At 45.0% G+C, this 21,128-nt stretch overlaps 1 protein-coding gene across 1 annotated transcript in view; it reads right to left on the reverse strand.

Annotated features, from left to right (window-relative positions):
* Nucleotides 1-7,126, reverse strand: part of LOC114053168 (zinc finger protein ZIC 4-like) — an 11,147-nt gene extending 4,021 nt beyond the window's left edge. Inside the window, 4 exon segments of the mRNA XM_027876065.1 lie at nt 228-437; nt 482-810; nt 5,878-6,489; nt 6,598-7,126. Coding sequence (XP_027731866.1) covers nt 228-437; nt 482-810; nt 5,878-6,489; nt 6,598-7,126 — 1,680 coding nt within the window.
* Between the last annotated feature and the right edge of the window lie 14,002 nt (nt 7,127-21,128).

Genomic DNA, 21,128 nt, shown 5'->3' on the forward strand with positions numbered 1-21,128 from the left:
TCTTTCTTTCTTTCTTTCTTTCTTTCTTTCTTTCTTTCTTTCTTTCTCTCTCTCTCTCTTTCTTTCTCTCTTTCTCTCTCTCTTTCTTTCTCTCTTTCTCTCTTTCTTTCTCTCTTTCTCTCTCTCTCTCTCTTTCTTTCTTTCCTTCTTTCTTTCTTTCTTTCTTTCTCTTCCTTTCTTTCCTTCCTTCCTTCCTTGCTCATCTCTCCCTCTCCCTTTGTAGTCACACGGCCTAGCATCGCAGTTCGTTGTGAGCAGCAGCCGCCGCTGCCCCAGCTGCCGTGGCCACCGCCGCCGCCGTGGCCGCCGTGGCCGCCGCTCCCGCCGCCGCTGCCCCCGCCGCCGTGGCCACCGCCGCCTGCGCCTCCTCTGCCGCCGCCTCTGCTGCCGCTGCCGCGGCCGCCGCCGCCTCTCCCGAGTCAGGTGACGGAGCCGGACTGGGAGGAGCCGGGAGCGCGTTGGGCCCGGAGCTCTGACACACGTACCATTCGCTCAGGTTCGCCGCCCGCGACGAGGCGCCCGGCTCCGCGGGGGCTGCAGCCGAGCCCGGGGGGTCCCGCCCGGAGTCCGAGGAGGGTGACACCAGGGAAGGGGTGGAGGAGTCGTAACCCGAGCTCGGAGGAGGAGACTTGCAATGCACTTTCATGTGTTTCCTCAAGGAGCTGGGGTGCGTGTAGGATTTGTCACAGCCTCTCACTTTGCAGTTGTACGGCTTGTCGCTGGTGTGCACGTGAGAGTGTTTTTTCCTGTCGCTGCTGTTCGCGAATCGTCTGTCACAGCCTTCAAATTCACATTTGAATGGTTTTTCTCCTGAAAGAATGCAATTAACGATTACATACATTAGTTAGGGGGTGGGTTGGGAGCCTTCCTCCCTCTCTGTCTCTGTCTCTCTGCAAAACAAAAAACAAAAGAACCCCCCCCCAAAAAAAAGAGGGGGAGGAGAGAGAAGAAAAGAAAAACCTTCCACATGGCCCCAGGACTTTCAATCTCCCCCTCCTTCTTCCCCTCCCCCAATGGAACCAGCTCACATCCCTTGATAAATAGAGATCTATTAAGCACTCCCCACCCACCCCCCAACTCTAAGGTTTGGGAATTGGGAGCTTGGGAGAAGGGGATAGAAAGAGAAGGTGACTCCATCTTAGTTTGATTTCCATCGTCTAAAATCCCAATGGATCCATCTCCGCCCCCCCCCTTGAGTTTCCAAAATCCATTCTCCTGAACGGAGCCCACTTTACACCGTGAAAAAATATTGGCAGTGAAGCCAGAAACTACCCAATTTAAAGTTGTCCTTAGACCCAAACGCCTTCTTCCTCCAGTCCAAATTGTTTTCTAAAGTGGGTTTTGTGCAAATGACAAAGCAGTCAGATAATTTAAAGACCAACTGCAGTTGCACACTGCGTGTAAACAATGTGTATTCTGTCTTCGGGGAAAGGTATTCTGAGCTCCTCAGTGGGCAATGATTCACTTCTGAGGCTGTTTTCACATGAAATCCATTTTTCCCCCTCTCTCGTCTACCCCCTGAGGGAAAACATTTAGCAGCATTCTTCAAATCTTTCCTAAATAATCCTCTATCTCTCTATACTGGAATGCATGTAATAATATTTTATTATATGGGTTACAACGGCCTCCCGAAGATATTAACATGTGCTACTTGGTTTTATTGTCAATAGAGTGTTTAAAAGACAGATTGGTCTCCACTAACCGCTGAAGGCAAGATTTTAAATGCTCTAAGTCCTAAGCAGAGGTGAAGGGGCCAGCCCTCCCTGTTGTTAGAGATAGAGAGAAGGCCTTGCATTGAATTAATATCTCCTTCATAGATGGGGAGGCAATTCTATTAGGGCCAAGGTTGCCCCCCAAACTATCACAATCAGGCCAGGGCCCACCTTCATAGAAGCACAAACAGAAATCCTATACTCTGGAGATTTAGCAAGGGATTTTCTCAGCTTGGATGCATAGATGTGCCCAGGAGCCAAAATAAGACCTGTAGAACCTATTGGCAAAATAATGTACCAAATAAGGGTCAGTTAGGTACTGATTTATTCTCACCCCACCACCAAAAAGTGTTTCCTAATCTGCAACCTATCTAGTCTCACAGTCAATGCTGCCAAATCAAGTAAGGTGTGTGACTGAAGCACTTAAATATAACTGGGTGCTATATGGTGCCAAAGGTTATTATACTGTGTGTAGAGACTGTATGCTATCAATGAAGACCAGCCCCCATCCTCAAAACCCCCATTCCCCATCTCATCATAAAGCCAACTCCAGGAAAAATAAAAACATGCCCCCATGAAATGATCTAGATTTGGTGATGATGTAAACAAAGCCTTACTCAACAAGATAGACTTCTAAGGGAGAGAGACTTAGAGTGTTTGTCTATCTATCTATCTATCTATCTATCTATATCTATCATCTACCTGCTTTCCTATCTGCCTATTCATCTATACATCTGTATGAATGTAGGCTCTGAATGAATCTGGGCCTATACACTTGCTTCACATGAAAATGAATGTCTTTTGAAGAATACCAGCCCTGGACAGTTCTTCCCCCTGAAATTTACTTTGTCAATGTTTCTCTCTTCCCCCCACCCCCCACAACAGTGCCTTTCATTTTTCATTTATCACACAACAAACCCTCTTTTTAGGGGAAAAAAAAAGATGACAGAATAAATCAGTATCATCACTGTCAACATGTTCTCCCTTTCTCTCCCTCTCCCCTACTGGTCCAATTCTAATGGATGACCAAAAAACTTCATCTTTCCTTTTCTTAAAAAAAAAATCGTTTAGAAAAATGACACAATCAAGGTCCTGCAAAGGAAGAAAGAGCTTCACTGAGAAAACAGATCGGGGAATTATAAAGGCTATATTTTCTCCCACCAGAATAAAAAAAAAATTTTCTTATGACTGCCTAATTAGAGTTTCACATAAAGAAACAATGATTTGACCTCCGGCCTTGGAGTCAAGTCAACAATGAAGGAAGGATATTAGGGTAGTACAAGCAAACGGTAAGTTAGGAGGCCCTTGGGAAAGAGGACCCGTAAAGCCAGTGCCGGAGCCGGGGGTGTTACGTGGTAGGTAAGGAAGACAGGCCCAGCGGAGTGGCTGCAGCTTATTCTTTCTCTGGAGCTCCAAGCTCTCGGCCCCAATGGCCCTGGCTCCTTCTCCTTTGGACCCCGCAGCCAGTCTGCCGGTCCTTGCCCAGTAGTGTTGGCCTCGGTCTCGGCTAGGGTCGAAGGTCCGGGAAGTGTCTCTGTCCGGCTCGCTAGCTCTGAGTCGGCCTGAGAACCGAGAGAGCAAATGAACGCCGAGCGTAGTCTAGGGGAGCAGCTCTGGCCTTCAGAGAGCGAACGCAGGGCGTGGATCCTCCGAGCAAGGCTTTTGAAGAGCTCAGCTGCACGCCGATTTGGGGATCCTGCTCCTCCCTCCCCTGCTGGGATTTCATAAATGTCCCTGGCCGAGCAAACTGGCCAGGGAAGCGGAGCCAGGACGTCCCCCTTTGGGGCTCAAGGGACCCGCCTCCCGCTGCAAGCTGCCGGGCCAAGTTAGGAAGTCTGGGGCGGCCCCTCTGCAACCGCCATTTTATAGCACACTTGTAGCTGGGCACAAGTATTTAGAAAGAAATTCCACTCGGTCGGTTTTATTTTTCCTGCTCTACGGGGCTCCACCTAGAGATTTTTACGTTTGGCTACAGGAACAGGGGGAGGGAGGAGAGATCCTGTAGGAGGGAAGGTTAGGGGCCTGAGTTTCAGGAGGCAAGATTAGTGCCTGAGAAAACCAAAGCTACAGCGCCGAGCAGGGCTAGGGTCTCCCTTCTTTCTCCTCCCCTCCCCGATCTCCCTATTGTTCCTGCTGCCTCCTTCTAATCGCCACAAGGTAAAGCAAACCCTTCAGTGCTGGCCAGGTTAAAGTGCCTTTAGGTTAGACCCCCTAATTGTAAGACAGAAATTCTCTGAATCTCAGGAAATCACTGCTTTTCACTACTTCCCCGGACTGGAGGAAATGAAACTTCATTAATATTTGAAAAGGCAATTATTTTCCTGTTGAATCTAGAACTGTCTTCATGAATAATTTGTAGAGAGTTCTATTGCAATTTCAGAAACATTTTGTTTTTTTGACAACTTAGGGTGTTTAATAGAAACGCGGGAACAGGCAAGGCCCTGTAGGATTTTTACTCGGCGCGGTAATTAATCACAATGGAAGTTGAAAGTGAAAAGTGAATACTGAGAAAGCCGAACCTGTGCTCACTGCGAGGCCCTGAACTAGCTTCTTTGCTGTAGGTCAATTTCACTAAGAATTTAACCATTTTCTGCTTCAGAGACTTCAAACAGTGGGCCGGTAAAGAGCAGTAAAAGTTTGTTTACTTAAGGAACACGTTGTCATTAAGGATGAGTTGCCCCGTTAATGACTCTTTCTACCTGCTCAGAGTCGACAAAAAGGTAGCAGAGGTGTTATTCTTACCACTTGGAGCGTAGGTGTTTCTTTTTAACCCCTGAATCAAAATAACACTGGAGACGTTGTGGTGTTTCCAGGGTCTGAGTAGACACTAAAAAGATCTCAGAGTTGAGACCCTGTAAAATAGCCAGCCCAAAAAAAAAGATGCTGCCTTCAATTAAGCGAAGGAGTCAAGAAGGTACTAAGCTGGGTTCGCGCAGGGAAAAGAGAGCGGAGGAGGGAATGGACAAAAGTTCTACCTAGCATTCTTCAGGTCTATAACTCTGAGTAGGTTCAACGCATGAGACCTACCCTGGAAAGAAGGGGGAAGTTTGAAATCGTTCTTTGAAGAAGTAAGCAATGTCGATAGCTAGTAAGACTTCTAATAATGAAACTGTAAGTTACTCTATAAAATAGAGGTGATGCAGTAGTAGGGGTGGATAGGAAAATAGAAAAGGGGGGAGGGGAAGAACAACTATGTTGGAATAGATTTCATTCTCTCTTCTCCCTCCCCTTTTCTCTCTCCCTCCCTCCTGTTTCCTCCCTCTAATCCCCCCTCCCCTGAAAAACGGGGGAGGGGAGGTTACTGGTACTCGAACAGAAAAAAACTTAACAGCTAAAGAGACTACAAATACCGGCTGCTAAACTAATTAATACAACTTCACAGGCTGTTCCGGGAGGTGTGAAAACTTTCTCCTTGCAATTTCATTAATTATAGATGCTTCTGGCCGGAGGAGTTTAAGCTTTGCAGGATCTTCCATCCAGCGACTTTCCTCTCTGTTAACTAGAACTAACAGATGTGTTTGACACATGTCCCCATTTCACTTAACAGTTCTGTAAATGACATTTCAAGCAGATAGGCCCAATTGTTCCTAGGCTCTGGCTAGAGGTGAGGATTCACAAAATGCGTGGGGTCTGTTGCCTCTGCAAGTCTGAAAAAGGGAGGACTTCGAAATCCAGATACATATGGTTCTGCAAAGGTCCCCTAACATCATTTTCATTTCTGAACCCCAGAGCAGGCAGCGGTGAGAAAGAATCACCAATTTAAAGGGAGGAAGAGTTCAGCCACAGGAGTGTGGAAAAAGTTAGAGGCCCATTGTTCACTCTTCAACTGGGAGCTTACCAAACGGATATGATTTTTAAAACGCTTTCATAAACCCTAAAATATTGAAATCATGTGAACACAGAACGCATACAAAGGGACACACATACTCACTGCCCACCCTGACCCTCCCTTATAACAGAAACATTGTAGCAACTCCCTCAGCCTCCAAAACTTGAATGAATCTAAAAATAGAAAAATTGAATTAATATTTTATGAACTTTGGCACATGGGAAAACAAAAATACAAAAGTTGAAACCTAAGGAAACCAAACACTGAGGGTACACAAAATACACCGCTTGCTTTCATCATAGTTGCTGAACAAGATAGAGAGCGATGAATACTGACCTGTGTGAGTTCTTTTGTGTATTTTGAGATTTTCTGATCTAGCAAACACTTTCCCACACCCCGGGAAAGGACAGGGGAAGGGCTTTTCCCCCGTGTGCACTCGGATGTGGTTTACAAGTTTGTATTTGGCTTTGAAAGGTTTCCCCTCTCTCGGACACTCTTCCCAGAAGCAGATGTGATTGGACTGCTCCGGGCCGCCAACGTGCTCCACCGTGACATGAGTTACCAACTCGTGCATGGTGCTGAAAGTTTTGTTGCAAAGTCTTTTGGGCGCTTGCTCCACCTCGATCCACTTACAGATGAGCTCCTGCTTGATGGGCTGCCGCATATAGCGAAAGAAGGCTCCGGGGCCGTGGTGGGGAGCTAGGTTCACGTTCAGGTTCATGCCCCCGTAGTTATGCAGAGAAGCTGCAGCGAAAGGATCTGTCCTGGAGGCGGGCACTTGAGTGAAATGCTCGGACCTGGCGTACATGTCTCCAGGTAGCCCCAGTCTTATCTGTCCGTTCAGATGGCCACCTGGGGAGGCCTGGGGAGGCGGCTCATGGAGTCCAGAGAAAAGAGAGTGATGCCCAGCTTCGGGGTGGTGGTGGCCATGGTGTCCAGAATAGCTACCTGTTGTTGAGACAAACATTCCGTGGTGAGAATTGGGAGCAGGGGGCTGCTCACTTAGCCCTGGCATCATGGGGGCTGGCAGATCTCTGCGTATTAAGAAGTCCCTACTTGCTGTAAGCGCCTGAGCGGGGTGGGAGACAGGGTAAGGGATAGCTGTTGAAGGCACTGGGCCAAACGCTCCGTTTGGACTACCGACCACCTCAGCGTGGCCTCCTGCCATAGAATGAGGAGGTGGAGGAGGTGGAGGAGGAGGAGGAGGAGGAGGAGGAGAAGGATGGTGGTGGTGGTGGTGGTGGTGGTGATGATGATGATGTTGGTGTCGGTGGTGGGGATGAGGATGATGGGCAGGGCTGAGTTTGAGGGCCGAGGGATGATGGTGGTGCCCCATGTGTTCGGCTCGGAATGGACTCGGCCCTAGGCGGGATTCAGCAGCGTACTCCCCAGGGTGCGAGGGAGCCATTGAGTGGGGGTGACCGGCGAACCCCGGGAAGCCTGTGACGCTCTGTGGGGGATGGTGGTGATGATGGTGGTGATGGTGATGATGAGTCCCTGCCAAGTCAACTAATCTCAGCGCCGGGTTCCGTTTGGAGAGTGCAGCTGGTTCCATCACTGGGCTCCCCAAAGCCTCCACACTCATGGCTTCTAACGCTACAGTCACCTGACAGCGGGGAGGAGGAAAAGAAAAAAAAAAAAACTTTTGCAAAGTTTTTTTTCAAGTTTTGGCTTTTTTTTTCCTTTTTAATGCCTACGTGGAATCCCATACGCTTGAGAGGCAGCAGCAGGACGCAGGGAGATACTGAATAGAGATTCATGGACACGGCTGCAGCCCAGAGAGCTAAACAATTACCCCACCCTCTGATTGGCCGGCGCCGAATGATTGACGTCATTGATGACAGGTCCTGCTGGAGACTGAAAGGCTTTAAGCTGGAAGGGGAAACACACACACACACACACACACACACACACACACACTCACACTCATTCATACTGCACATGCGCCACGACTGGGGCACTAATTCTTTTCTTTCTGTCTCCCCTCTCCCCTCCCCCACGTCCATTCTCAAAACAGTTTTGGTTTTGTAGCATTCTTTAAAAAAAAATTTTTTTTTTGAATCATGCCTGGTATTTTCATTAAGAACATATATTTTTAAAGGCTTAACTGACAGATTCAGATCTGCTCCCATGTCCCCTGGCTAAGCCGAGGTCTTGGGCCACTAGAGGAGCAGAGGTTGGCCACGGAGCTAAAACAGCCCTGCGGCGGTTACAGCTACGTAAACTCAGGCTGCTGCTAGGTGCTCCTTCAACTCTTCTCTCAGCTTGGGGAACTGGGATGGGCTTAGAGACAGCCATAATCCAGCTGAAATCAGGCAGCAGCTGGAGAGTAGTAGGCACATCCTCCTCCTTGGAAATCCCTGTACTTCACTTGGTTATCTAAGTCTCTCTCTCTCTCTCTCTCTCTCTGCCTCTCTCCCTCCCCCCTTCTGTTTGTCTATATTTTTCTGTTTCGGTGTCTGTCTCCTCCTCTTTCTCCTCCTCCTCAATTCCTCCCTCTCCCCACTAAGATCTGCTTTCTCTACTCCCCAGGCAGAAGACCCGATAAACAAACGAGGAAGATCAGCATTCGAGTCTGGCCCCCGGACGACGGGGCCCAAGGTCATCTACTTTCGAGTTTGTGGCAGGCTGGAGATGGTTAGTTGTCTACCCGTTGATAGGACAATACCCAGAGGTCTTTGTGACACAAAATAGGGACAAGGGAAGCTTTTCCTAAAGCCTGATTGAAAATAGCCACCTAAACCCTGCCCCTTTCTAGCTCCAGTTCCTCCCCCTATATGCCTTCCCTCAAAACAACAACAAAACCACAAAAAAATTCAAATATATACAAAACAAAAGAAACAAGCACAAATAAGCCTCCAGAGAAGAAAAAAGATGACTCCAAGCTTTCTTTCCCTCTCCGATCTTCCCCCACTTCTTCAATGAGAAATGCTGCCAGTCTAGAACCTTTACTCGCAGGAGAGCTACAAGGTCGGCTCTTGCCTGCAGATCCCCTGGCTAGCTCCAGGGGCGTTAGCCTCAGAAGCCAGGATTTTCGTCTTTTTTTTTTTTCTTTAAACCATGTTCATTTTCATTTCCAGAACCTGCCCAGGTCCTATCCATTAAAAGAGTCTGATTCCACAGTCTGTTGCGAGGGAAGGGAGGGGGTTCCCTAGAGCAGGGACAAACTGCGCTCCCCAGCTATGGAGACAGAACTCCCTCGGGAAGCGAGAACTGGTTAAGTTCGCTCACTGACACTTGTTGACTACATGCCTAACTTCCCCATGTCCCCCCCCCCCCCCCGCCAGGTTGCTCGTGGTAGGGCTTGCTTGCTTGCTAGCCCCCGCCCCCTTCTGTCTTTCTGATTTTTTCTTTCTTTCCTTTCTTCCTTCCTTCTTTTTTTTCCATCTTCCATCCTTTCTTCCTTCCTCTCTTTCTCTCTCTTTATTTTTTTCTCTCTCTCTTTCTTCCGCCGGCTCCCATTGCCAAGTGTACTACCACAGGGCTTGAGGTCGGATGGAGGGTGGCAGGCCACGAGTTTGCTTCTTCTGCGGTTAGAGATCAGGGACTTCAACGAGGAGATACTCCCTGTCTGATTCCCATTCTGTGCAGTTAAGTGGCGGAGAGCTACTGGTGCGTGAAAGTAGCCGATGAGAAACCCGTTAGGTTAAGAGGGAGCTGAGTGTTGAGCAAGCAATGAGGTAATTTCCTTTGTCTGCTTTTACCGGATGGTGCAGTCTTCAATGCCTTCCGATTTAAAGGGGCAAGGACAGAAACCAGAATCTACCGCTAACTAGCTTTAGGACAGTCTCCAGCAGGAGAGGAAAGGGGCCCAGAGACTGACTGTCCGACTGTGTGTGCTTGCTCTGCTCTGGCTGGCTTACAACAGTTCTCCAAGTGCAGGAGTGCCTACTTCAGCTTCCAAAAGGAGGTTGGTGAATGGAGGAAAAAAAAAAGAAGACATTCTCCTATTTGAGATAAAATAACTATTTCCTTTCTTGTGGGGGGGGGGGGGAGAAGGGGGGGGGGTCCTGAATATTTAGTGAGTCCTCATACTGAATGAGGACAATTATTATATTCTTCCTGCTCAGTCAATTTCTTTTGTTTTTTAAAAAGATCCAACTCATTAAATGCATTTCTAATGCAAAGGCAGATTCTTAATAACTTCCTTCAAATAACTTATTGTTCAGTTTTTCTCTGGACACTCTGCACGATGTAATTCAGCACAGGGATTAACTCTTAGAAGAATTTCGCTTGGTTTTAACAAGCCCGAAGCATTCCACTGTCAGGGCCCCCAAGAGCTTAGCAAATCTAACTCCACTACCAATCGATGCCCCAGTTGAGTTTTTAAAGCATGGGAGGCTATTGGACAGCTCAGGGCTTCTCCATTATAGTTCCCCCATTAAATGAAACATTTGTATTGAGTGTCTTACCATATAGAATTTTAAGGGTAGATGTTATAATCTGTTCTCCTCTTTGCTCCCTTGCCCTAACTCCCACTTTCTTCAACTTTCTCTCCAGCAACAAACCTGGATCTGGAGGAGCTTGCTTTTTTTTTTCCTTTTTTTTTTTTTCTCTTTCCTTTCAGGATGACCTTCAAATGTTGGAGAATGTTTCGGAAAGAAATGAGCCATTCTTGGTCATGTTTGAAGTTTGGCATTCCAGGCATCAGCAAGTGGCTTAAATGTCTCTTCCTTTACAAATTTATTTTTAGTGATTCATTTCTAAGGTTGTACAGAGATCTGGATGCAAATATAAAGAATTACTCAGCTGTTACTCACAAATAAACAGAGATTATGTCCTTGAAGCCAAGCGTTTTCCTCCTAACCTTTCAACACTGAGTTTGATATACTAATTACCTAGGGAAAGTCCTACCTTAAAGGGGGAGATATCCGAAATGGTTGGTCAATTAAAAGTATATATGCAATTAGGTCTTGGACCTGTAAAGCAGATTGTTGCAGGGTTTTGTCATACAATAAGGGCATCTTTGATTTTAGTTTTGGTTTAATGAGCCATTTAATTGTTCAATATGTCTATCAGTGCATGTATAATATGGATGTATGATATACATACATACATGTACAACATGTTTGTACATGTACACAACAATGTACATGTGCAAGGTGTATTCAAATCCACATATATGTATGTTCAATGTGCATTTGTGCTTAGTTTTGAGGGAACCCATGGGAAACTTTTGTAACTGCAAAGTCAATGAATATAAACATCACTGTAGAAGAGGGGTTCTCCGTGTCAAGGTTTAAATGTGCATGCACTATAATTGTACCCCTTGGAAAACTTGGAACATCTGCTCACCTGCGTATGTGAGTAACAAGGAGAGTCCACTTATTTGTCCCAGCAAAAATGACTGAAAAGGGAAAAAAGGGATTCAATATAACACATGCCCAGATATGTTTTTTTCTTAGAATGCTTTAAAACTGGGATACATCTTTGGCTTTTAAGTGACCAGTAGCCATCCTGTGGATTTTCCAAATTTCCCTAATCTTGGCAGGAAAGTTGGAATCACATGAACTGAAATCCAGTATGGAAAACTCAGAAAATAGTAACCAGAAATCTGTGTGATATAAATAGAAGAAATATTGCTGCTCTCAATATTTTCAGCACTTCAGATTTATTCAAAGATTGACAAGGAAAACCCTTCTTGAACAGGAATATTGAGCAGTGAGGTCCTATTGTCTCTATGCAGTTAGACAAGAGTTTGGATGGTTTACTTCTGAACTAAAAGGCCTTTTGACAATCTCAATAGCTAGAGATAAGGGGTTGAGTGCAGAGTGAATTCAGATACTACCTAAGGAGCTGGGTAAAAGAAGGTGGTATTCAAGTAACTTCCCCTGGTAGGTTAATACAGAGACTGTCAGGGTCAAAGGAAAATGGCGGGGGTGGGGGAATACCCTACAGTACCAAGCAAGCAGGTAGATGGGCCTTTATCTACTCTTCCCAATAATACAACCAAATAGCTGTAGCAAAAGCATGTGCACAATTAGGCAAAAGGTAACTCTTTGGCTACAAAATAGAACAGTTCATTTTCCTATTTGATTTCAAGAGAAAATTAGTTCTGGAGAGGCCTTTGAAGGGTCTACACAACAGTGGTGTATATTGGTGTCTGAGAATATGTATAATTTTTACACAGGTTGGGCCAACTAAAGTCCAAAGAAAGCAGAGTTTCTTTCAGATAAATAAACCTTGAGAAATTTTATGGAATACAAAACCTTGGAAGCCAGTCCTATGTGCTAAATGTTAAATTCTCTCATTTCTCTCTCTTTGTCTCTGATTCTCTGTCTCTGTGTCTGTTAGTCTCTCTTTGTCTGTCTGTCTGTCTGTCTGTCTGTCTGTCTGTCTGTCTGTCTCTCTCTCTCCCTCTCCCTCTCCCTCTCATAGTACAAACACAGTACTACCTCTCAGGGAATTTTTTTTAACATAGTTAAAGTGTATAGAACATTCAGTGATGCTACTTTTTTTCCGATCTTTTTAGTTCAAAATTGTTCTCCTGCACTGTTTTGCCCCAGTTAATGAATCTAGGATTCTACGAGTATAGAATTCAGAGCTGGAAAGGACCTAAGTTGTGAGTAACATATTTCTTTATATAAATCTAGTCTTTACATTTTATAATATTTACAGATAGAAATTTTAAAAACTGTTTACATCTTTGAAATTATGCTATATTTTAAAATGACTTCCAATTTTCTTAGGGCTCAATAGTAAGCCCCAGAAACCACAAGACATTTCTGACTTCATAAAGATCCATCTAGATTAACTGTAAATTATGGAACGGGTTATTCAATGCAAAATACAATTTCCTTCCTGGCTATTGAAATAAAGATTTCTCATTTCTCTCTGAAATTGTTTCTGATCCAATTAAGAATATAGCGCAAGATTTTGGTCAGTAGTCAAAAGTCTATAGAAGAACAATGATTTGCAGTCCAAAGTTTGCAAATGCATTGTGGAACCTCAGGACTAAACGAGGAACAAAAAAAAGAGAAAGTATTCTTCCTCTACTCTGCAAAAGGTTGGTATGTAATAACCGTTAAAAGAATAAATGTGTCAGGAAAAGCAGTGCTAGTAGTATTTCATTCACTAAGATGCCTTGTTTATGAAAACTACATGGGAGTATTATTTCAAGATTGCCCAAGAAAGGAAATGGAGCTCATTTAACTTCAACACAACTATTCTTAACTAGAGAAGCACACAAAGCAATGTTTTCTTTTTCTCTTTAAGCTATTAAATGTAAGAAAATGGCATTGGGCATCTCACTCCAAGTGACTGTCCATTTGCTCTGAAACAATATTCTGTAAGAACATTAGAGTAAATGTGGAAATCATAAGGAACTGGTGTGTATTTCATATTTTAGAAACTACCGTGCCTTGAAGCAAAAACGCAACTACAGTTTATTTTTTTTTTAATGGAATATGGAATTAAAGTTTTCAGGATTAAGGTTTTCCTGCCTGAACAGATGTCAGTGACTAACCACTTAGACAAGGCATGGTGGAAACTTGGTCTTCACCACGTTGTGGAAGCCGGTATCCCTCGTAAAGATGAGACATATCATGTCTACCCCATCAACAGGATCAAAGTCTTCTTCTTTAATAGGATCCAATACACGTCAAACCTCATTCCAATCAAATCATCCGTAAATGAATTCAAGATGAATATGTCATAGAATAATGTGACAGTGGCATCGCAGAAGGTCAGGGGTGGTTGTTCCAACGAGAGACTCGTCAAATATTAATTCTAGAGCGTCGGAACGAGTCATCTTTGAACTGCATTTACCCGGCTCTGGTGGGGCGGGATGGCCCTGATTTGTGTTTATGCAAGTAAATTAAATATAAAACTAGAAAAAAAATGGACTCCTTTAACCTAAGACTTGAACAAACCTCAATCGTTCTTACATTCCTACCCTTCCTCTACACAAACCCCAAAACCCAATAAAAAAAAAATCTAAAAAAAAAAAAGCAAGCAACTTCACAGAACACTCACAAGATACTTAAGGGCAGTTGGGGGAAGGGGGAAGAGAAACACTTACTTGATTCTTTGAGGGCGTTTCTGTAAAGTCGTAATCTTTTCCTCATTACCAAGGAAGTCGTGTATCTCATTTTCTGACTTTGACCCTGTTTGGGGAGAAAGGGATGGGGGGATGGGAGGAAGTAACCAGTAAAAAAGAGTGAGTATGCTGGGAAAGTCTTCCCCGAGCCTTTGTCTGGAAGACTCCTGAAGCCTAGACAAGTGGGAGTGAAGGATGATACTTAGGGTGGATGGCGTCTGCTTCCTTCTTTGGCCATTTCCAAGCATGAAGGCCAAAATGGAGACTGAACCGAACTGCCCACTTTTATAGCATAATGAAGTTTCTGTGCGTGATTTCGGCAGGGGTGGTGGGATGCTCGTGGGGGTGGTGGTAATAGTAACAGGAAAGGCAAGTTATTAGTCAAACTGCTCAGAAATTTGCACCATGATTCTTCATTGCTCTGTTTTTACACTCACTACTAGTAGTTTACCCAACCGAAACTTCTTGAATTTGAAATTATGCTTTGAGGTTTCCATTTTTGAAAAATGATGTTAATTATATGGCTTTCATAAAACTTGACCGGGACAGCTTACAGATCATGATCTAGGTACTTGAGAGGCTGAGAAAGAAGAATAAGGACACATGTTCGAGATGAGTAGAAATTTGCTTTTCTTACAGTGATCTAACAAGGTGTTCTAATGGATTCTATGCCTGTGCATTTATGTGTATGTGTTTAAGCACGTGTATGCACATTGACATTTATTGCCACTAGGGACAATGGTCCCTCTCCCCCCACCAACTTAAAATTACAAGTTTACAACAATCAAGTGGTCTGATTAGAAGCACTGAAATATTTGGATCTGGCAGTACTCGCTTTCTACTTTGTTGTTAGAAACACAAGCTAAATAAAGTGTATTATAGATTCATTAAATCCACCTGTCTCAGTTGAGAGCTGCCCCACCTTCTGCCTCATCACCTACTTTTTGGCCCTGAGTTCTGGAAAGTAGTGATCAAGAAGTCTAGCTAGCCAAGTGCAACCCTTCCTTCTCCCGAAGGAGAAGAGGAAAGCAAAAGCCAGATTTGCAGCTCTCTTCCCTAAGGCAAACAGAATGAATCACTCTCGACTCCCTCTAGACAAACACTACAATCTTTTAAATGGAGAAAGTTTGCCTGCCTCAGACACTCCAGCAGGCAGAACAAACCCTTGTTTAACTTGTTGAACCTGAGGCCTAAGGAGATCCTGGCTCAAAGGTCCTCCAATTTCCTATAATCAGAGTCCCCAGTTTCCCTCTTTGGCCATTTCCAATCTTTCGGAGGCCTTCCATTTTCCCTTTGGCATAGTCTATCTTGAGAATGGCAGAGAGAAATGCAGGGAAGGTCAGATTTACCTTCTTAGAAGTGATTTGGGACAATATTTTTTTTTCTAAAAGAAACTTATCCTTTTCAAAGTTATTTGTTATTATTATTATTAATGCAATTAACAATCATAATGATACTAATAACAAACAGAGACTCCAAGATACATTTTGTACAGAAGAAGGCCTTGCTGAGACTTTTACATCAAAAGTGTTTAAGTAAAATTTTATAGCAGTTGAGGTATTGATGGGCAGGTGCTAAATACAGTGTAGGTCAAAGGAGGCCAAGATGACTTCCAATCCAGAACAAGGTGCCTAGAGACCACCTTTTCTCATCACAAATCCACAGCCACAATGTAAGCAAATATTATTGGAAACCTGATTCTCCAGCAGTGATTCCTTTCCTAACAGCATCTTTAGGGCATACGCCAATGCCAAGAGACAAGGCATCTGAGAGAAACTTTCAGTTTCCTTTGGGAAACAGATTACCCCCTTCAAACCAGTGGGCTAATCCAGGCTCTCAGAAGCAGAGAAACTTGTGGCTATATTCCCCTATTTCCTTGTGGCTATTTCCTTCCTGGCCTCTCCCTGGTCCCACTGCCTCCATACCCAAATGCTGGGGTTAGAGTGGTTGGGTGCCTGTTGCCTGTTTGATGAAGTTGCTGTTTCTGCCCTAAATAGAGCAGAAGAACTCAACTTACTCAACCCTAAATCAGATTCTAATCCTGAAGTCACCTGCAAAAGTTAGGGTGGCAAGAAGAGAGGACTTGATTTTCCCTAGGAGATTTTTTTTTTTTGGCTGGAAAAGAAAATTAAGCCAGTGTTCCAGACTGAAAGATCAAATGGGAAAGGGGTGGAGAGTGGGAGGGAGTGGACCCAAGAGCAAGGAAATCCTTTTCTTCGGGCCGTTTCTCAAATTAGCCAGGCAAGACACACACACACACACACACACACACCACAACCATCACCACACGGTGCTGTATGGTCTCTCTCCAACGCACGTGATGGAACCTAGGTCAGAGGTCAAACTCTAGGCTGCTACCAAAATCGGTCACTTCAAAGGCGTTAGCCTTCAACACTTCTCGAAATTGATTAACTACGTTTGCAGCAATCACTCAAGAAAATGAGTGCCTATCTCCCTCAATCTAGCCCTGGCCGGCCCCGCCGTCGGTGCCTCAAATCTAAGACTCCTCCAAGATGAATCTCCTTTCTTGAGACAGAATGGGCACAGGTCTCCAGCCTTAGTGTCTTTACACCTTTTCCCTTTCCCAGGCTCCCTTCCTTCGCATCTCCCAAACGCGAGGCATTCCCAGGGATAATGGGGAGGAAAACAGGAGTCAGAGAAGACATTTGTGACCACAATTGACTTTACGCTCTTTTTCCTCCAAGAACTGTGGGTTTTGGGAGGAGGAAGGGGGGTGTCCTTAAAAAAGAAAAAACCGCTCCTGTTTCTTTAGTGTAAATGTCCCTCTCTTGTGCACCAGTCCCTGAGGCTGAATATCGACCCCCTCCCCCACTCCACAATCCCTCCCGGGGTGAGCTCTGTCCAGGAGACCGCTGGCTGGCGCCGCAACTGGAAGGGAAGCGTCGGCCGCTAGCCAGCAGAGGTGCGCTCGCTGGCTCAGGACAACTCAAGTCTTTTCTCCCCTCAAAGGCCGGAATATAACTCTTCTTTAGCCTACAAGACAACAAGGATTGTGGCTTACAGAGTCTCAGGGTCTGGGAGATTCTCTAGTAACCACTTGGAGAGCTGAGGGGTTGAGGAAAATGACTCCATTCTAGAAGGGAACCCAGAGTTCCTAGGGGACAAGTATTTCGCGGACCTCGGACTAATGCAGCCTGGGGGCACGATTGAGCTGCTCTGCGCCGCAAAAGGCGTTTGTTTGTTAGTAACTGACTTTTACACTACTCTGACCTTACACACACACACACACACACACACACACACACACACACACACACACCCCGAACTCCCAACCTCCTCTTCTGTTCCGCCCGGATTTCAACTCAGTTGGGTCCAGAGGAGCCCCCAAGACTCTGGGATAGAAATCCTTTTCAGCCTTTCCAGAACCTTTCCGTTCAGCTCGTGGCAACTTGGAAACTTCCTAACAAAGCCACTACTTCGCTCGCTCGGTGGCCTCACTTGTCTCTTTACCGTCGCTGTTCGGCTAACCCAGCAGTTGCCTTAGGGCAGAGGAAGTCAGCTGCGGCAGCCGAGGGCTTCCCGGAAGGGAAGGGAAGAGGCTATTCCTGGGCCCTCGAAAGAGAGAGGCGAGAGTGTTCCTAACAGCCTGATTCCGCAGGAGTAAAAGCTATGCTTGGCTCCGGAGCCTGGAAGTCTCCAGCTTGACCCAGGAACCAAGAGTATCGGGGAGAGGAGCCAGAAGGCTGGGGAGCACCGCTCCCTTGTTCGGCATAGGAGCAGAGAATCCCTGGCACCCTGATCCGAGCTGGGCTGGTGTAGCTTAATGCCTTTGACCTGGGACTAGGTGATTCTAGTCTCTTTCCCCTCGCCCTCACCCTCATTTCCCCCAAGCCCCAATTAAGGATGGGGACAGAGAAAAAAAAATCTTTCGTCGCTTCTTCTAGGGATCTCACACCCTCCAGCCCAGGTCTTCTAGCATTGAAGGCTGATTCCCACCCAACCCCCAACACTCACCCCCCCCATAGCTCTCACACCCTCAGCCCCACCCCAGACAGGTCTCGTCCCCTTTCCTCACCCTGGGTCCCCAAGTCAATTTACCATGTAGGGAGGGGAGGGTGTGGAAAAAATGTCCCGATTTCTGTGAGAACCAAATTCTCCCTCCCATCCCTTTACCCCCGCCCCCTGGGGAGGAGAGGGAGAATTAAACCAGAAAGTTGCCCATTTCAAAGGTACCATTTTGCCTTTCCCTTATCTCAACGGGTGTTGGGTTCCTTACCTCTAGTTAAGTAAAAAGGTGGGGGGAGGGGGAATGCCACGGTATCTTCCCTTGTCCGGGAAGTGTGTGCCGAAGCCCTATCCTAAGGGTGCGAAGTTGGTTTTATCTGGGGAGGGGGATTGGGTGCCAGTCCCCTTCTTCCAGCCTGCTCCCTGTCGCACACACTTACCCCACTCCACCTGTTGAAGAGAATCCCTCATTTCTGCACATCACTTCGAGGTGGACGATGGGGAAAAAGAACCCCGCTAACCACGTCTTCTGTGGTTCCAGCGAGGCGGTCATCCTTCATTTCTTCTTTTCGGGCTTTCTGGAAGCAGTTAGGGAATGTATGATGGAGCAGAAATGAGCCGTCAGGATGATATTTTAATGGCTTATATGTCACGTTGGTGCATGTGGCTTTGAACTGGAGCCGCTCTCGTTTCCTGCAGAGAGCGCCGCAAATCCCACTTGATAACTTCTACAACCCACAACTTCCCCCCCCCCCCCACATTCACTCTTACCCTGTATATTTTGACGCGCTTACTAAAAATACCCTCTTGTTAACCTTGCCATTAGGTTTTTGCAATGACTGGCCAGGACGAGGTTCTCTCTTCTTTTTAAAAAAGATTTTTTCCCCCATCCCTCTGCCACCTCCCCCTATCATCTCCGCCCTCCCCCCTTTAAAGGAAAGGACATTTGGATTCGATTTTTGTCCTAGCTATTTCCTGAAGCATTTCCCTAGAGAAAGGACCCAGCTCGGAGGGACAATTCTTTCTGAAATCTTTATACATCTGGGGTGGAATGTTATCAAACTTGCACTTGAAACAGAAAAATAAAAACTCTACATGGCTTCCATGTATGTATGTATCGACATATATGTATGTATGTGTATGTATGTATGTGTGTGTGTATATATATGTTCACAACAAAATCCTACAGAGTCACCCCTTTTCCCCTCCTCTCCCCACCATGCCCTATTTCGGTCCGTGGGTGTGTGTTTCTATCTGAAAGTGGCAATGGATTGCTGAGATGTAGACTTGTTGCTATAGACATTACATTTGATTTCTGGAGCTGCTATTTCAGTCTCACCACATGGGCCAACTTGCCATCAGGTAATCTCAGACGATGTTAAGCCGCCCTGCCTACAAAATCCTTGGGTTGAACCACGGTTCCATTGGGAAATCTTGAGAAGGACTTCCTAAACATCTCGCCAAGTGAAACCTCTAGCATCGCATTTGAAAAAAAAAAAAATCAAAGCTAATACGAATCGGTCATTGGCAGAGGCTTTACATTGATTTCGCGGTCCTTAAAGGAAAGGCGTGCAAATCACACATATTTTCATTTTCTTCTTTGTACCTGCAAGGGAGGCTTTTCTAACAGGATCCCTTTGAAAGGATGAGTTAAAGTTTCTTTGTTTCGAAATGCGAGTTTAGGGCTCAGATTCCGCTGCAAAAGAGCCAAATGAAGTATAACACAAAGGCTAAATGGAAGGATTTCGACTCCTGGCTATTTGTGTTTTCGTTACTAGAAAATAATTAGACCTAATGAATATGCAGACGACTTTGTAAATAAACTATGTTATACTTAAGAAAAATATATAAAGATATCTGCAGAAGAATACGATCTTATTTTTAGGCTTAGTATTTTTCGAATGTACAAATGTTTCTGAGTTTAATTGACTGAGTCACAAAGATTTTTCTGCTTTTAAGTACCATACTTATACCTTTCAACAATCATTTTAATATATAGTCAATGGCTCTTTGTAGCAAGAACAAAAAGAAACTATCCGCAGTTTTTCAATAGACTTTGAGCTGGGGAAAGACAGGTTAATCGAGGGCTGTATCTAGAAAACAACCAAGTGTTGTATGTTTGCACTGAATCCAAATGTCTGCATTTTCCTAACTAAATCAAAGGGAGTGTTATTTCTTTTTCTGCTCACTCATCTGAAGGTAAGTAAATTTTCTCTGGCGATCAAAAGCCTGCTCAGTAACAAAGACACCGCCTGCTTTTTCCACCGTCCTGGTGTGGCGAGTTGAGGAATTTCAATAACTGTGACAAGGGTGACTGATTTGTGAACTAAAAAAGGTTTGAATGTCAGAAAATTTACATTGGTCCTATCTATCGAGGATTTTAAATACAAAAAAAAAAAGTATTCGGAGATCATTGGAAAGCTTTATGCAGCCTAAAGGAACAATGAAGCTTTGGAAAATTTACAGTTTTACCTGAATGAATGAGACCCAGCTTCAAAAGGGGGTGGGGGTGGGAGTGGCGACGGAGGGTGATAGAGAAAAAGAAAAAAAAAGAGAGAAAACAAAACAAGAATAGAAAAGAGAAAAGAAAAATAACCACAACTTTAAAAAAACACCATAAAAAAAACTAGAAAGTTAAGAGCTCTCACCCACCTGCGTTCTGATGGGCGCAGGATGCGTGATTTATTTCAGAAAACTGATGGAATGAGCTAGTCAGTTAGTTACCCCGAGAAATCACGTCTCTTGTAAAGAGAAAGTGAAGTGAACATGTGCTCTTGAGAACTTAAATTATAAACAAGGAGGGGGACAAGGCAAGGGGAAAGGGAAAAAAAAAACTTCAAAAGGAGCAAATAACAAAAGGCTCTTTAGCTAGTCTTAAAGAAAAAGAGAAAGGAAGGAAGAAAAGAAAGTTGCTGAATCTGGGCATTCTGGAAGTGCCTTAGCAATGTTTACCATCATGCTCCCCATCATCACATCATCATCATCATTACCCTGATCATGAAATAATCATCAAGGAGCAGGTTTCGAGAAAAGAAAAAAAAAGAGTGTGTGTGAGAGAGAAGAGGGCAAGAAAGAAAGGGATCCGTGGAAAGATTTCTTTTCTTTTCTTTCCTTTTTTTTTTTTTCCGTGAGAAGAGGGGGGAAAAATTTGGCAAAAAAAAAAAAAAAAAGTTGCTACTCCTGGAAGCCCTGTTTGTCAAAAGGGGATGTCAAGCTCTTTACAATACCTGGGATTGATGAGCCAAGTGGGCCAATCAGAGGAGAGCTGGAGCTTTGCGCGCCCTTAGTTGGAGAGGCTGCAGGGGAAGGGGGGAGCGCAGCAGGGCCAATCCGCGCCCACGTTGCTCCGCACGTGACTCCTCCCCCTTCTCCCATTCATCAAGGGGGGGACGGTGTCGTCTTTTCAATTCATTTATCTGCAGGAATGATTGCCGCTATCAGTCTCGCGCTCACCGCCCGGCTGAGGAGGTGAAAGTTTCTCCCCAGGAAGATAAACCGCAAAAGACAATATTGTGCATGATTTGCGCCTTTTTTTTCCAAAAAGCAAAAAAAAAAAAAAAAAAAGAGAGAGAGAGAGAGAAAG

The sequence above is a fragment of the Vombatus ursinus genome, unplaced genomic scaffold (genome assembly GCF_900497805.2).
Source record: "Vombatus ursinus unplaced genomic scaffold, bare-nosed wombat genome assembly UNPS02014810.1, whole genome shotgun sequence".
Classification (NCBI taxonomy): domain Eukaryota; kingdom Metazoa; phylum Chordata; class Mammalia; order Diprotodontia; family Vombatidae; genus Vombatus; species Vombatus ursinus.